Source organism: Bactrocera tryoni, chromosome 2 (genome assembly GCF_016617805.1).
Source record: "Bactrocera tryoni isolate S06 chromosome 2, CSIRO_BtryS06_freeze2, whole genome shotgun sequence".
Taxonomy (NCBI): domain Eukaryota; kingdom Metazoa; phylum Arthropoda; class Insecta; order Diptera; family Tephritidae; genus Bactrocera; species Bactrocera tryoni.
In genome coordinates this window covers 82,203,345-82,220,358 of record NC_052500.1, presented here as the reverse complement: position 1 = coordinate 82,220,358, position 17,014 = coordinate 82,203,345, and the positions used below count along the sequence as shown (strand labels likewise).

Sequence of the window (17,014 nt, the reverse complement as noted above, 5' to 3'; positions counted from 1 at the left end):
ATTTGTGCTGAATTTGTTGAAGATAACTTGCCAAATAAGAGAGTTTTACATACAAGGACTCGATTTGATATGTCAGTTGGCATGATAGCTAAATGCTAGAATGGTCCGAAGTGAACTGAGGTTATAATGTTGCTTTGAGGAATAATCCAAGCCAAATTTTATGAAGATATCTTCTCTGATAAAAAAAATTTTCCCTACAAGAACTCTTTGTTGATCGGTCTTGTTGTGTGACGGCTATAAGCTAAAGTAGTCCGATCCGTACAGCATATACGGAGATTATAGCCTTGACTTGCACAACAACCCATTCCAATTTGTTGGCCAAATAAAAAACTTTTTATGAAGGAAAGGGACTGTGTAAAGATCGATATCTCGAAAGCTGAGAGACTACATCGACTCAGCTCGACACGCTAATCAGTTATATATACACTTTATAAGGTTTCCGAAGTTTGCTTTTGATTGCTGCAAAATTCAAGGTAAACTCAATATAACCTGTTCAGAGTATAAATAAAAAAAAATCCATAAATATTTCCTTTTTAATATCATATAACATATTACCGCCTCTTTTCGCAAATATTTTGTATTATATATTAAGCAAAATTTCCGAAACTTCTACACACAATAACAATGCGCATTTATGACGCTAAATTAAGTAAATATTTAAACATATGGTAATCGGCTTGGCGCTCATTGCTTATCATACTATTTCTTATCAGCATTCGTAATAAATGCCAAATAAGTCAAATGGGCGTTTATTCAACAAATAATAAATTATAAATGAATGTAATTTACATATGTATGCTTCCATAAATATATACATACAAACATTTATAAAAAACTAATTAATTCACACCCAATACACACCTACATATGCACAGTTCAATGGTAATGCTTTGGAGGTCATATTCAGCCAAAGTGTATGAACTAATTATATTTTTAGCGGATTCTCATGGACTGCCGCACCTAATTGATTAATTAGGTAAAAAATATTAACAATTAAGCTCTGATATAAAAAAGTATATCGTATACCGTAAAGTATTTACCGAGTTTTTGCATTAATTTGCTATCAATAATACACAGAGCTATTAGTGTTGCGGTAGACATTACTTCCTGCTACTCCTATTAATTGCTCTATCTTTATTTTTCATAGCTAAACACATAAAAAAATTATAAATTCATCTAAATATACGCATTTTAGGGCATAACTCAAAAGTGTAAGCATCGTTGACTGCCAAATTTCTTAGCAAAAGTTTCAAATACATATTTTAAAAGGTCACCGTCTGCAGTCTGATGATTCATTCATATCGATAAATATGTACTGGAGAGTTATTATTATTATTTCCTAAGTTGATTTGTTTTTGCAAACGCCCCCTTAAGCCACAGTTTTTTGCTCTAAAAGCAAGCATCTAATGGAACAAGTTCGAGTTTAAATTTTCACCTTTTTATATACTCCTTTTCGCATGTAGATAACATGAAATTTCTTGATATTTTAAATGAAGCAAGTAAATCTATAACTTCGAAAAAGCGATATTCTAATATATAATTTATCGTGCTACAGAATTTGCCTTTGTAATTCTTCCATAAAATCATGCCTTTAGAAGTTATATGCACTGGGCATTGCTACTGGTGATTTATACACTGCATGCCTACAGTTCATTTAATGTGTAAATTTGACTAGATATAACTTCTGAAAGAGTCTTTTTTATGGAAAAAACCATAAGAACTATTTCTTTAGAATGAAAAATTTTGTATTAAAATATCACTTTTTCAAAATTGTAGGATCAGTAGCTTTGGAGCTAAAAAAATTATGGCAAAATATAAAATGGCTGTTGCTTTAAGGGTTTATATACACTTGAGGATGGTAAAAAGTTGTTCTGCGTGTTTCTCGAACCTACATTTGATTATATTTTTCGAAAATTTCAGATTGATCCACGTTCCTATTGTGTTTGTAAACATTTCCAAAACTTTAAACGCGTTTTTCTCGTTAATTTGAAAAAAATAATCGTTAATTAATAGTACATTTTCGTGTATCTTGTATTTGAGTTTAGTTTAAATTTTCTTTAAAAAGAAAAACTATTCATCTTGTGATGCTCTTCAAGAATAAAGCCTTTTTTCGATGTCGTCTTGTGAGTGGAACAGCTGCTGAGCCACACCATGTGCCATCGAACGAAACAAGTAATAATCAGACGCTTCAATATCTGGGAATATAGCGTGTGTGGTAGGACATTTCATTTATACAAACTTTTAAGGGTAGGTTTTAACGGATTTGGCAACGTGAAGTTGAGCGTTGTTATGCAGCGGCATCACTTTTTCGCCTCTACTGATATTGAGGCCATAAGCAACCCAAGTTCCTTGTTACTGAATCATTTCCAGCGCGTGTAGTCCCTTTAAAATGGCTTGGCTGGTGACCTCCAATCCCACGGCAGGCTCTTTATGCGTTTGACACGAATACTTATCGAGCAACATCTCCATTCACCGCCTTCGAAGGTTTTTGATCTTCCTTCACGCGGTCTTTAGTATCGAAATCGCTGTTTTTGCAACCAATCACACTGCACGTTGTTGAGCTTGCGGCAGCACCCCCGAAAACTTTTTGGAGTTTACAAAGAATTATGGAATTAAAGCAGAAAATCAACACTTCCTGCAAATTACGCTTATTTGGCAAAACATCAGGCATATTCGCGCAACCGAAATTTTATAACACATAACCAAAGTTACCCATGTGAAAACGCAATTTCTTTTTCAAATGTCTAAATTAAGTTTAGTATGTTTTGGATATATTAAAATCGATCACCACTTCCCTTTTTTATACAAAAATTTCAAAAATAGCTAGTTTCTTTGCTACTTTAACTCATTCTTGAACAGCTGTAACTTTTTTTCAACTTTCCCGAATTTAATTTTTTTTGTTAAATAAAGCTTAAAATCTCGCCTTTCCAGCACTATATGGTACGACACAATGCGATTGGTAGCACTGGAGATATACGACTGCAACGACTTTTATTGACAAAATACGAAAAGCCTTTTTCGACTACCCAATATAAGGAAAGAAAAAGATTACATATGAGCACAAAATTTTCAAAATCTGCAGGAAGTTCAATTTTTTTTGGAAAACTATTGCACATGTTCATTTCAAAATTACAGTGAAAGTACGTCAGAATTTAAAGTTGTAGTAAATACATTTTCTTAGGTTACGTATACGCCCACTACAACGAAGCCTAATTGTATTCGTATGTAGTACATACATACTTATGTACCTTGACTTCCAGCAATGGCAGGAAATGGCAACACAACTATGAAATTACACGCTAAGAAAGCGTTTAATTACAACAAGTACACAAACGCATGCACGGTTTGCAAGCAATTCGTGGCAAAATAATTAGTTGCTTAACATTTATCGAAATGCATGCCGCAAATCGTGCAAATATTTCTGAAATTCAGCACTGGAAAAGTGTTGATGTATCCAGAGTATAAAACAAAAATAATTTGAGCGTAAGCGGTAAAAGCTATTAGCTATTTTAATGAACCGGTGATAACAGGCATTCACAGTCACACCAACACTCACACCTTTCAAAAGCAATAAAAATTAATTACAATTGTTTTGCTTCGGAAAACTGTAATTTGCGGCATTTCCACGGCGCACAAACCGCCAATCATTAATAGAAAAAATTAATGTGCATTTTGTTTATTGAAAACAGCAATTCTGATATTCTCTAACTGGAACGTGCTTTAACCGCTCAGCTCAGCGCTTTTGCACTTCTAATAATTGGATAAATGCTGTGCTAAGCGCACGGCATATGCACCAGCCTTCCCTCTCGTCCGACGCCGCCGCTAAATTGAACAGAATTGCGAATTTAGCGAGCTGCTAAGCGAGTGCGCGACAAATTATTTCCATTTAGCGACTTTAACGAGTTTGAGCTGGCTTTTTCACATGTGAATGTGTGTATGTATGGAAGCAAGCCGCAGCTGTTTATACCAGATGTGGTGGTCAGATAGCGCGGCTGAGCTTTATCACAAAGCCTCACAACAACAACACCTCGTATCCAACTAATTGAATTCGCTATTTGCATTGATATAAACATAAAAGCAAATGACAACAAAGCCACGACACTTTCACACACATTCCTCGCATTTGTAGTCATAAATAATCATATGCGGACTGTGTATGGTATTTGCCTACAATGGCCGGTATTAAATTGAGTTAAATTAACGCTCGGTCGCAGCGTGATGATCGCAGTGAGATTTGAAAATTTTGCATGCGCAAAAAGCTCGCTTTGTGGCTGAGGGGGCAGAGTGTCAGAGTTGTGGTGGTTCAATGTGGGGGCACTAATGAAGGTGTTAATGGCCGGGTGTGTGCTTTCATACAATCAAGTCGTTTATTTCACTAATGAAATCAATTGAGCGTTTTATGGTTGAAATTTAACAAATTCTCTCAGGTGTGTGCAGAGCATGACCACAAAATGCTTAAGTTGAGTTGAAATAAGTGAATCTCGAAACGTTGAAATATCACTTTCGTTTCACTGAAAAGTTGATTTGTATAATTTTTACCAAGATTACTACTTTAATCGCCTGTTACATTTCGTGCCGAAAAGTATGCTATACGCGAGTTTGTAGCCTACATTTAAGGGCAGTAACGCATTAATTCAGGTGGAGAAGGACCTGGCTTCGCTTGGAATACTCAATTGGTGCCATGTTGCGAAAATATTAAATAAAAGCGAAATTCAATTCAGTGATATATTTCTCGGCGAGTATTTTACTAAAAGAGCCTAACTTCTTCTTCTTCTTCTTTATTGGCGTGGACAACGCTTACGCGATAAAAACCAAGTTTACAATAGCACTCGAGACGTTTCTTCTTTTTGCACTTTGGCGCCCATTCGAGATACTAAAAGCAACCAAGTCTTTCTCTACCTGATATCTCCAACAAAGTCGAGGTCTTCCTGTTTCTTTGCTTCCCCAGACAGACTGCGTCGAATACTTTCAGAGCTGGAGCGTTTTCATCCATTCGGACGACATAACCTATCCAGCGTAGCCACTGTCTCTTAATTCGCTGAATTAAATCAATGTCTTTTCCATCGAATGCGGTATACGCCGTTGTCCATGTGTAAAGGACCACAAATTTTCCACAGAATCTTTCTCTCGAAAACTCGTAACGTCGCCTCATCAGATGTTGTCATCGTCTATGTCCCTGCACATATAGCAGAACGGGTATAATGAGTGACTTATAGAGTTTAGTCGTTGTTCGTCGAGAGAGGACTTTACTTCTCATTTGCCTACTCAGTTCAAAGTAGCAACTGTTGGCAAAATTTATTCTGCGTTGAATTTCGAGGCTGACATCGTTATTGATGCTAATACTGGTTCCAGTGACGTGGGAGCCAAGTGGTCGTTCACAACCAGATCCATACTGTGTATAGAAGATTGTACCTTCTATATTTACCTCTGTAACTCTTATTATTTTCTGTAGCAATAGATTGATAAAGTCACACGATACGGTTTCTGAAAACTCGCTTAATACCGAACGACACGGAGATGTCTTTCCCGATCCTGGCGGAGCTTTAAGTGCTGCTCAACGTCAGCTCACACAGCCGTATTGTTTTGGCGGGAATGCCAAATTCAGAGATAGAAACTCGGTAAATTTGCGACAAAGTCGTTTGAAATAATCAACCAGGCTTACCAAGATGTTGCTTTATCAAGAAGTGCTGTGTTTCGGTGGCACCAGGCCTTTTTAGAAGGCCGGGAAGAGGTCGCTGATGAAGACCACGCTGGGAGATCTGCGACCTTCAAATACAAAGTGAAAACGGTGCTCATTGTCTCCTGGTCAAATCGTCAACGCCAAGTTTTACGTGAAAGTCCTCAAGAGACTCAAATGAAGGATCAATCGGGTCCGACAAGACATCGTGGCCGATTGAAAGTTACACCACAAAAACGCCCCGGCTCCCACCGACTTTCTTGTGAAGAGCTACCTAACCAAGGCTGGCATCCCAACTCTTCTGCAGCCGCCCTACAGCTCAGATGTGGCTCTTCCGGACATTTTTGTTTTCTTACCTGCAGATAAAAGGCAAACATTTTGACGACACGACAGAGGGGATCCAATCAGCATGCATTTCGGCTCTGGCTATTCCGGAGAATGCCTTCCTTGACGCCTTCAATGCTTGGAAATCGCGTTGGCAGCGCTGCATCAAGGAGCCTCTTTTGAAAGTTTTTAAAGAATTGTAACGATTGGTTCAATACATTTTTTTTAATCGACTCAGCCCATTTACTTCCCGGACAAACCCTGTACCTAGTACATATATACCACATTTAGAATCAAAATAGTAATAACCAATTTTAAATAACCTTTGTAGGAAGCGTTCTATCAGTATCAGCTACACTCAGTAACGATCCGTTACTCAGCGGAACCACTGACTTCACATGAACGTTCTGACCTCTTAAATATTAACACTCAGCTCCTTCCCGCTGATTCCCATAACAAATACAGAGTCAATAGCAGAACTGTTCGGCAAAAATGGAAAAAACACTGACCGTTGCAAATATCCCACGCAATTATCTGAGTACTTGTATGTAAGTACAAACATAAATATGTATGTATGTATACATATGTCGTGTAAAAAGCTCAACTTGCTGGCAGAGTGTGTTGCTCCCTCAATTTGCCATCATCATTACATTATTATTATGCATTATGATTATGCATATTATAGCAAAATGCGATTTCTCGCACAAGCGACGAGCATCTGCAACAATTTCTGTACAATTTTCCGGCTTCCTGCTTTTTACGAGGCAAAACTTTTTCACATAACTTTATTATATATAAATATTCATGTCGAAAACTCTCATATGGGCGATAAAATACTTACACTATAACCATGAATGTGCATACACGCACACAGCCACACACACACACACACCGATAAAAACCTGCTGAGGGGAGTTCTTTCTACGTCACACGCAGAGCAACATCAAACGCAGGGCAACAACAACAAAAATAAAAAAACTAAAAAATTATGAAATCTTTTTTCCGTCACTTTTATCTCAGCCTTTTCGCATTTTACCGCATATTTGTTGTTGTTGCTTTCATTGCTTTATTGCATGTAAATGAGAGATAATTTATGAAGCTCGCATTTAGTTATGCGTAAATATTTATATTTGGTTAATTTTTAGCACATGAGTGTATAAATAAAAATAAATATGATAAATACGTTAATTGGCATCCTTTCTGCGTTTGGGGCAAATTCGTTTAGCCAAAGTGTGGGCGTTACAAACGAGCTGTGAGTGCCGAAAATAAACTGTCTGTTTTTGTATTTTCATTTTATATGTATTTGTTGTTATATATCAGCTTTTTTATGAGAGATCAGCGTCTGTGGTTTGGGTGAGATTTTCTTCTTCTTTCTGCTGCTTAAAACTATAGTTTTCCAAGAAAAAGTAAACATTTTTCGCTAATAATTGCCTCATTAAATGGTCTGCATGTGCGAAGTGATTAACAAATAAGCGAGAAGCCACGAGCTGCGCGGATGCACACAGGGTGCTACGAGCGGCATGTAGAAAACAGCTTTTATGGCGACATTCAAGACATGAGTAGCTGTTGAAGTTAGAAAAGCACTTATAACCACTTGAGAATCCCCCAACTGTGAAATTTTGGTTAAATATATCCAAGTATTTCAACATGCGGGGTTCTTCTGCAATATAGTGTAGCATATGTATACCCAATTTACATATATGCGATAATATATGAGCGTATTTGTATGAATTTTTTTACCTAGAGTAATCGGCTGAAAAAAATTATACTAGTTTTTCTCGAGTTGAAGAGGTGGAAGAGAGTTGAAGAGGAAATTTTCTCCGAAACGGCTCGATCAATTCGCTTGATATTGGAAAAACATTTACAATTCCAATTTTGTAAACATGTGGTATATACATATCGCTGTTTTGCGCCCACGCCTCGACGGAGGAGAAGTACGATGTGAGCAAAGATGTCTTCTATGAGCAGTTGGAGTTCCCCTATGAAAAAAAGAGAGAAGAAGGGGGGAGTGGGCAAAGAAAGTATTTTTGGCACATCGGTCGGTAAATTCAGCCTCCATGATGAAACATTCCTAAATGGGTTGAGGTTGATCGACCTCGCTGGGGTCCGAAATATGGTTATCTGTAGTACTAGATTCCAGCATAGGAAAATTCATCAAGCTAACTGGCTGTCTTCGGATCGAAAGCCATCAACCCAATTGATTATGTTTTGGTAGACAGAAGACGCGTCTCCAGTGTTTTAGAACCGAATGTGGTCCAAGATCCTAGCACTGACTCGGACCACACCTTGTTGTAACGAAGATACTCACCAGCCTCTGTGCAGCAAGGAAGGTTCGACGTTGAGAAGCTGCACTCCTGCTTTCTGAGAGCACTCAACAGCAACTCGGTGTAAGGGAACTATGGGACGGCATTTTAAGCTCATTACGTACAGCTGCAAACGAAACCATGAGCTTTCGGAAAAGGCAAAAGAATAGCTGGAATGGTACAGATACCGAGCATTGAAGAGGGAAGCGAGACGCATTTGAAGACAAAAAAAAGAGAGACCGAAATGCGCGAGTTCGAAGAGGTGGCCCCCAAGAATAATGCTCGAAAATTCTACGAAAAGATGCGGTGAGTAACAGAAGGTTTCAAGATTGGAGCCATACTCTTGTAGAATCCCCAGATGTTATCTAGAGACTGACGTCCAGAGTATATTGAAATTATGGCAGAAACACTTTCTTTGAAGAACAGCAAGGCGGCGGCGACCGATGGATTGTCGGATTATTTAAACACGGCGGTAAAGAACTGATAAGGAGAATGCATCAGCTTCTTTGTAGAATATGGTCGTATGAAAGCATGTCCAACGATTGGAATTTAAGTGTGCTCTGCCCAATCCATAAAAAGGCAGACCCCACAAACAGCGCCAACAAATAATCGTCGCATTCGCCACTTGGTCCCCTCGTCACTGTGAAGTGGGTGTTTGGCAGCAATTTATTTTTGACGCGAAAAGTTTGTCTGGTGATTTTTACCATGAAAAAATTACCAACAGGTTTACTTAAAATTTTGGATTATAAAAGGAATCACCGCATTAAAATACTAGTTGAATGTTTGTGCGGTTTCAAAAGCAGCTCTACATTTACTTTACTTTGAATGGAACCAAATATTCAATGAAGTTTGAATGAGGATCATCGAAAACTTGCCTCCTATGAGTTATCCATCTACACCTGTGATGATAACATATAAAAGTTAAAGAAACAGTCTTTGAAAGTCATCGTGTTGGCATCAGAAAGATAGCAGAGGATCTCATAATTTATTATGAATCGACTCCACCGTTTTGGTTAATGTTTTGGGTATGAAATGTGGCAATACTAAGGCTCATACCAAAAATACTGGTGATGAGAGGCTTTTGATTATGAATTGAAGAAGGCTAAAACAAATTTAAGATAAGATAATGCGATATTCACTTTAAGATATCACTTTAAGATAACCTCACTTCGCCCTAAATTGGCTACTATGTATTATTAGTCTGTAAATTTGTAGTTTAACGGAAACACGTGTATTTCTTTAAAAGCAAACAGAAAAATAAAATATAAAAACAAAAGCAAAAATATTTTCTACGTAATTTTCCGCAGTCGCCTTTAATAAACAACAACTATAACGATCATTGTGGGCCGAAGGTCTACGATTGTGTGCTTATGGCCGACTGAATGGCGCTTTCACGCACTGCAGCAGCCCACCTGGTGCGCTTAATCGCGCTCATATGCCGTTATTAATGTCTGTACACACACATAAATACCATAAAATTCAAATAATTGCAAAATCTGACAAACACACACACAAGTTATATGCGCGCATGTGTGTGCGCTTTGTTTATTTGCAGTTAGTGACATTTTTAGTGGCAAATTGAATAATTGTCGACGTTCGCCGCTTTGGACAAGACACTTTTAAATCTCTTTTATTGCGCAAATACATGGCAATTGTAACTGTAAGTTTTCATATTTCTTTTGTGTGTTGATTGCCTTTCGCCAACTCTCCGTTAAGCGTATCGTAAAAATAAGTTTAAATTATGAGTGGAAGTATTCAAAAAGGAAAGCAAAGAAATTTTACATTTGCAAATTAGCAAATGCTATGCAAAGCAACAACAATAATTGGTTTCCCTACAACAGTTGTCTCCCGACAATGAGATAATGCATGGCGTTGCATGAAAACATCTTAATGAGCAGCTAATTTACATATCACTTATACTGTTTGCTGCAAGTAGCTGCCGACAAAGCCGGATATACGAACTATTATCACCATTGTTTGGCTGATAAATAGGAAAATGTGATGAGAGACCCTTGACTAGCTGTTGGGTAATATAGCTTGCTTGTCAGAACAATATTTTAACAAGAGTTTATACGAGTATTTATTTATTAGTTTGAAAAAGAAAATTATATATATAACGGGTGATCCAAGTGGAAGTACTTTTTCCAATAGCCTTTTTTTGGCAGATCACGCGTGTGTCGTTCAACAATGTCCACAAATCGTTCAACTTTATTACGAATATTCACGTTCTGTAAAGAATATATTTCACGCGCTTCGCACAACTTATGGTCAATATACCATTCGCAACACCATCACACATCTTGAGGTCCAATATACAATATATGAACATTAGACAATATTCGACCGAATAGACCATGTTCAGCACGCAGTGAAGAAAAAATATAACAGCCGTAACAGAGAGTGTACACGAAGCCTAGAGAGAGTCCATTCGACACCGTTCGCAGCAACTGGCACTGACGGATGGAACGACTTGGCGCATTTTACGTCGAGATCTTAAATTGGAATCGACCAAAATACAGCTTGTGCAAGAACTGAAGCCGCTCGACCTTATCAAACAACATTGCTTCGCTCTCTGGGTATGTAAACAAGCAAAATTGCCTCATTCTTCACGAAGAGCAACCTAAAGAGATTCAAGAACTGCCATTACGTCCAGAAAAACGACGGTTTGCTGTGGTTCGTGACCCGGTGGAATCATCAGTTCATATTTCTTCAAAACTGATGCCGGTGAGAACGTAACCGTCAGTGGCGGCCGTTAACGCGATATGATTGCCGACTATTTGATACCTGAAATTGAAGCCCGTTATCTCGAAGACATTTGGTTTCAACAAGACGGAGCCATTTCTCACACATCGCATCAATCAATGGATGTATTGAGAGAACACTTCGGTAAGTAGATAACTTCACGTTTTGAGCTGATCGATTGGCCACCAAGATCGCCAAATATCACACCGTTAGACTTTTTCCTATGTGGATATGTAAAGTCTAAAGTCTATGCGGACAATCCCGCTTGGATTCAGGTCTTGGAGCAAAACATCACGCGTGTCATTTTTAAGTTACAAGTCGAAAGGTTCGTACGAGTCATCGAGAATCGGACTCAATGGATGGACTATCTGAGATGGAACCGAGGCCAACATTTGAAAGAGAAATTCTTCAAAAAATAAATGCCAAAGAATGTTCTTTCGAATAATAATAAACATTCCCCATTGAACTTGAAATTTCTGTGTTTTTTCTTTAAAAAAAAGTAAGTAACATCGAAATGGATCACCCTGTATACATATATTTATTAACATACACCGTTACATTGTGTCCACAGTGCACTCGTTGAGTAGCCAATGTTAATTACCCACGCCAAATGCGGCGGAGAGACAAGCAACCTTGGCTGTTGCCAACTGCTGTAAATTATGATCAAAATATTTACAAAAATATATGGTCTAATAATGAGCTAGTTGCTATTTGCTATTTTTGTTATTTAGCCTACTACATCTGTGTCGATTTCACGTGTTTGCTAAGTGCTAAATATGGACGAACAAGATTTTGGCAATGTCATGACCGTCATAAACGATTTTTTACCACTTTTGCGCCTTTGCTGTTTATAAACATAGAAACGGTTTCCTGTTTTAATTATCAGGGAATATAATATTTTCATTTAGCGTTACCATTGGTTGGACCCACTAACGAAAAAAGTGCAAAATTTAGTAATTTAGTTTATTAATAGAACAAAGATTGCGTCACGTAATGTTGAGGACGAAAGAAACTGTCAAACTTAGTAACAACAAAATTAATTACAAATCCTCTCTTCTGTTTTTCATGACTTGAGTATTTACTTTACTTTTCCATTAAAGAATTTCCAAAAAACCCCTAGGAACGAAACTGTCATCTCTGTTTCTATTGCTTTTGGTAAGTACTTAAGAGGATGGAGTCATGTGTAGAAGTTTACGCAAGTGAGGAAAGTTCTCTGATAGCCATTCACTTGGGAGTGGCCAGAAACGATTCTTTTACACATGGCTCAAGCAGCTCACAACTTCCGGTCTTTGACCAAGTATCCTCTGGGTAGCCTAAGAACATCCGTTCGAAGGCGAGCTAAAGTGAGAAGGCGAAACATCCCCTATATAGGGTTATGCGCTGGGTTTGGGACCCGCCACGTAAACCCCTCCCAATGAAAGATCACCAACTGCCTCGGATGAGAGACCCCCCTTTTGATGACGACCATAGCGTCAAAACTAGTTGAATTAAATAGAAAGGATATCGTTGCCGAAACTTTCTTGAGCAGAAATGTAAGAGAGAAAATGTCATCTTTTTTTAGATGTCTCATTGAGCTCAAACAAATAACGCCCTTCGATATATAGGCGTAAGGAACCTGTGGACTTAAGTTGTTTACGATTTTTCTATGACTGTCAGTAACATCTGTGCCAAATGTAACATCAAAATATTATTTAATGTATACATATGTTGTGTTTCTGAAGTACATAAATTGCATTCGGCGATTTTCGCAATAAGTGAAATTATTCAAAAAAGAAGTTCCATTAAATTTTGTGTGCGGAATCAAATTTCTGGTGCCCAAATATTCAGAATGTTGGAAAAGGCCTTCGATGATAATTGTTTGTCGCGAGAATGTGGTTTTGATTGATACATCTTATTAAAAAAAGATTGAGAACGCGTTGACGATGAACCACGTCCAGGATGGTCATCAACTGATGATGAACACGTCAATAGAATAAAGGAACTTGTGCTGGAGAATTGACGATTAAAAGTCAGAGATCTTACTGGCATCGTTGGAATATCAGAAGGATCAGTGAAAACAATTTTAAAATTATTTGTGCCTAAGAAAAGTGAAAGCAGAAAAAGTGGTTCCAAAATCACTAAATTTTTTCGAAAAACAGTGACGCGTTAACGTCTGTGAAACAATGCTTTCCCACTACCGAGATGTCATGAAACGTATTATTACTGGCGATGATTCTTGGATCTATGCTTGCGACCCGAAAACAGACTGTCAATCGGTCGCATGTCGTGGCAAAGGTGAGCCAAAGGCAAAAACAACGCGTCAAGCAGATGAAAAACTAAGGATATGTCGATAGTTTTCTTTGCATTCCGAATTCCTACCGACTGTCGATAAAAGAGTCCGAAGTATTTTGGACGCAGTCGTTTATTTTATATGTCAACTCTATTCGGAATTCAGTAAGGGTATTGCAACAACAGGAAATGGACTAAAAATATCCACGGTGTATCCAAAGATGAGGAAAGAGTATTTTCCGAAAACAGTTCTTTTACCTTGACCTTTTGAGTGAACTGGAACCTGCACCGAGAGATTTTTACTTCGCTGGAATGGAACGCGAAAAGTGCTTGAGATCCGTTATTGCATCACTCTCATACTTTCTCGACTCAGAACTAAAACTCAGACTCAGAGCCAAAATATTTTGTCCTAATGCTTTTTAAATCTATTTAATAAAATTAATTAATACAAAAGTGTCGCAGACAAAGTACAGACGTGAATATCGACTCAATAATTGCATCATCAATCAAACAAATGGTTACATTAGCGGCCCTTTTAAGAAAAACAACCCAAACCCTCCTAGAAACACATTTTACCAAGAAATATAGAGTGACATAATTTCCAGCAAATTAACAGTATTAATCTAGGCAATAGCGTATTATTCACGCCACACAATAGACATTACGTAAAATGGGCGAACAACCGTCAGTAACGTCAGACTGACTTAGCATTAATGTCAACGCCATATTGGCCGTATTTACTCACCTTCATAACCAACTCGAACGGGTGTTTGTAGACCCTAACGGGCGATTGGAATTTTTGCACCATTTTTGTTGAGATTTTTCGTTAATGTATACACTCTTCTCCACTGTTGACCGAAATGTGCTGAGGATGTGATGCTTCTTGGAATCGTTAAGCTGGCGCTTAAGCTCTTCTGGTGCTTCGTTGTTTGTTTACTGTGTACTTTTACACTTTTCTCTTTTAACTGCACTTCTTAAGTAAGTAAGTTCACTTTGTATCTTTATTTATTTTTCAATATTCTTTAGTTATGCTTCTTGTTGCTCGTTTTATAAAGTTTTTTTTTGTGTTTTATGGACCCTTCTTTTTAGTACCTTCCTCGTGCATAAAATTACTTTGCTGCCAACGACTAATTACAAAAGCGCATGTTGGTAATTTATTTTTTAGTTTCTTATTTTTACTTTGCGGTGAGCCCTTCAACAAAACAAATGAGCAGAAAAATGCACAAAAGAGAAATGAAAATTCAGCTTGTCAGACGCCAACGGCCGACCAACTGACGGCCTGACTGCTTTGTTGACTGTTGAAGGCTAACGACCGCCCCGACGCTTAGACCAACTGGCTAAGAAATCTTTACAAAATTCACAGCGCCCGCAATCGATTTCCGCTAATTGCGCTTTACTTGTTTGGTTGGTCTAGTTTGCTAGTTACTTCTTGTTATTATTTTGTATTTGCAGTTGTTGTTAGTAACTTTTGACGTTTTGCCTGCGAGCTCATTAAGGGACTGCTGGTAAACGAGGCTAACCCTTTGCTTTGGCACTTTAATGCGAGTTCGTAGACATTACACAATGAGCACAGCTATTCTGCCACTATTTGTTCATACATACATACATACATACATACATACATAGGTATGTGTGTATCTATGTACTTACGCTTAGTTGTATTTACTTTCAACTATTTTGTATTTGTTTTCATGTATTTGGAATTTTTCACTTTTTTACTTTCGCACTGAACACGAAACACGAAAACACTTTGCCACCGTTAGTTCGTATTCCGTTTTATATTCGTAAATATTTCCGATTTTACTTTCTGTTAGCGTTTCCGCAAAATCTCAACTAAAAGTATACAATTCTGTATTCTGCTTATGAAGTGCACTTCAAAGTAGCTACAAAACTGTGTGTTCTTTCTGCAGTTGAATGCGTCCGCGCCGTTCGCCTGGTAGAAAGCAAATGTAGGCAGCCGTGACTTGATTCGCTTGTTAACAGCTCTGCTCAGAGGTATGTATGTGTACGTGTGTATATGTATGTTCATTGATTGGAAAACCTACATTTATGACTTCTCTCGCAAGCGCTCGCAAAACTTATACATACAAATATGTATGTATACACTTTTATATACAGTGGTGAGAAAAATATTAGCAATCGGTGATGTTTGTATAGAAAATCTTTTTTATTTATCTATTTATTCATTAAGGCGGAATAAAATAATATTTTTTTTAATCTTTTTCTGTTTTTATATTAATTTATAATATTACAGTGGCATTGAAAAAAAGTAAAGTGAAATTGTCATATAAAACTCCCGGTCATACGGAAAGCAGGTCCATTTTCGGTGTTTAAGACTGTCTATAACAATTGTCAAGCATCTGTTTGTCAAAAAGTTTAATTATCTTCGAGTTACACGTGTTTTTAAACAACAAAAAGTGAATTTTCGATTTTTACAATGATTGCTTTTGTTGGACAAAGAACTTGCTTCAAATTTTGTTTGCGGAGAGAATATATTGTGCAGACACGTTCGAAATGTTACAGAAGGTCTTTGGTGATCAAACTATGGTATAAAAAAGATTTATAAGTGGTTTGCAACGAGTCCAAAGTGAGCTGAGATCTCGTTAACCGTGCTTTAGACACCCATCAAACATTGACAATTAGAGCCCTCGCTGATAATGTGTGAATATTTTTATTTTTATTTGACTCAGCTCTAATCATTTTGGAGAATGTTTTGTGACTCAAACGCTCAAAGTCTCCATTGGCGCCAAACTCTTTCAAAACTAATTCAAGTAGTAGGCGCCTGGCTGTTCAGCAAACTCAAAACGAACCGACGACGATTCTGAAAGCTTCAAACTTCGAAATTACTGCACCAATTCTTTTCAAATACTTCTGTACTTAGTTTTGAGTTATCACCGGAGAGTTACTTTTACTTTTGTTAATGATTTTTATTTTATAACAACAATTTAGCGGTTTTATTCTGCAAAAAATATAGTTTTTTTCTTCAAATTTCTTCGAACTCTTCGCAGCAAAAAGAAAAAAATTGTGTTTACTGGCCATAAACTAGGTATTGGACGAAGAAATTAACAAAAAAGGGAAAATTTATTGTTTTTAACGTTTCAAAAATTCTCTTGACTGCACTATTTTTCTCGTCACTGTATGCATCTTCATATATACATATATAGACTGCTTATACATTTGTATTTGTGTGTATCTGCATCTTAAATCGTCGAACTGTTACCACTTTTATGTGCTTGCACTTGGAATGAGCGAGATTTGATTCTCCTTCTCATCGAAAAAACTCTCACAGCGCTAAAAAAAGTGGTAAAAAAAAACTTCTTGCAATGTTCTGCCCAACAATTGGCTTTTTCCTCGAAGCATTTCGGCTTCAACAGCATATTTTTACTAAATATTTTTTTTAATTAACTATAATAAACACTAAAATAAATGTTTATATAATTATTTTGTGCTAATTAGCATTTTTACTTTGAAATTATATAAAGAGACCAAAGCACACGCACTCAACACTTCCGTCGCTCGCCACTTTCTAATGAACACTTCGTTCCAAAATATTCGGATGTGTTTGGATGTACATAGATATGTGAGTATTTATGTAAATACTTAAACGATATAAACAACTTAACACCACTACAAGCATATACACAGGTCTATGTGTGTATAGATGAGAGTAAAAGTACATCAATCATTTGTTTGGAATAGT

The 17,014-nt window shown here is 37.2% G+C and overlaps 1 protein-coding gene across 4 annotated transcripts in view; it reads right to left on the bottom strand.

Annotated features, from left to right (window-relative positions):
* Positions 1-16,840, bottom strand: part of LOC120767943 (protein real-time) — a 40,512-nt gene extending 23,672 nt beyond the window's left edge. The window contains exons 1-2 of one of the 4 annotated variants that reach the window (XM_040094323.1): positions 16,780-16,840; positions 14,060-14,441 (exon numbers count right to left, since the gene is read on the bottom strand). In XM_040094323.1, coding sequence (XP_039950257.1) covers positions 14,060-14,122 — 63 coding nt within the window. In that variant the 5' untranslated portion in view covers positions 14,123-14,441; positions 16,780-16,840. Of the gene's footprint in view, positions 1-14,059; positions 14,931-14,964; positions 15,275-16,779 lie in introns of those variants that run through there. The other 3 variants (XM_040094321.1, XM_040094322.1, XM_040094320.1) reach the window with 3 other exon arrangements.
* Between the last annotated feature and the right edge of the window lie 174 nt (positions 16,841-17,014).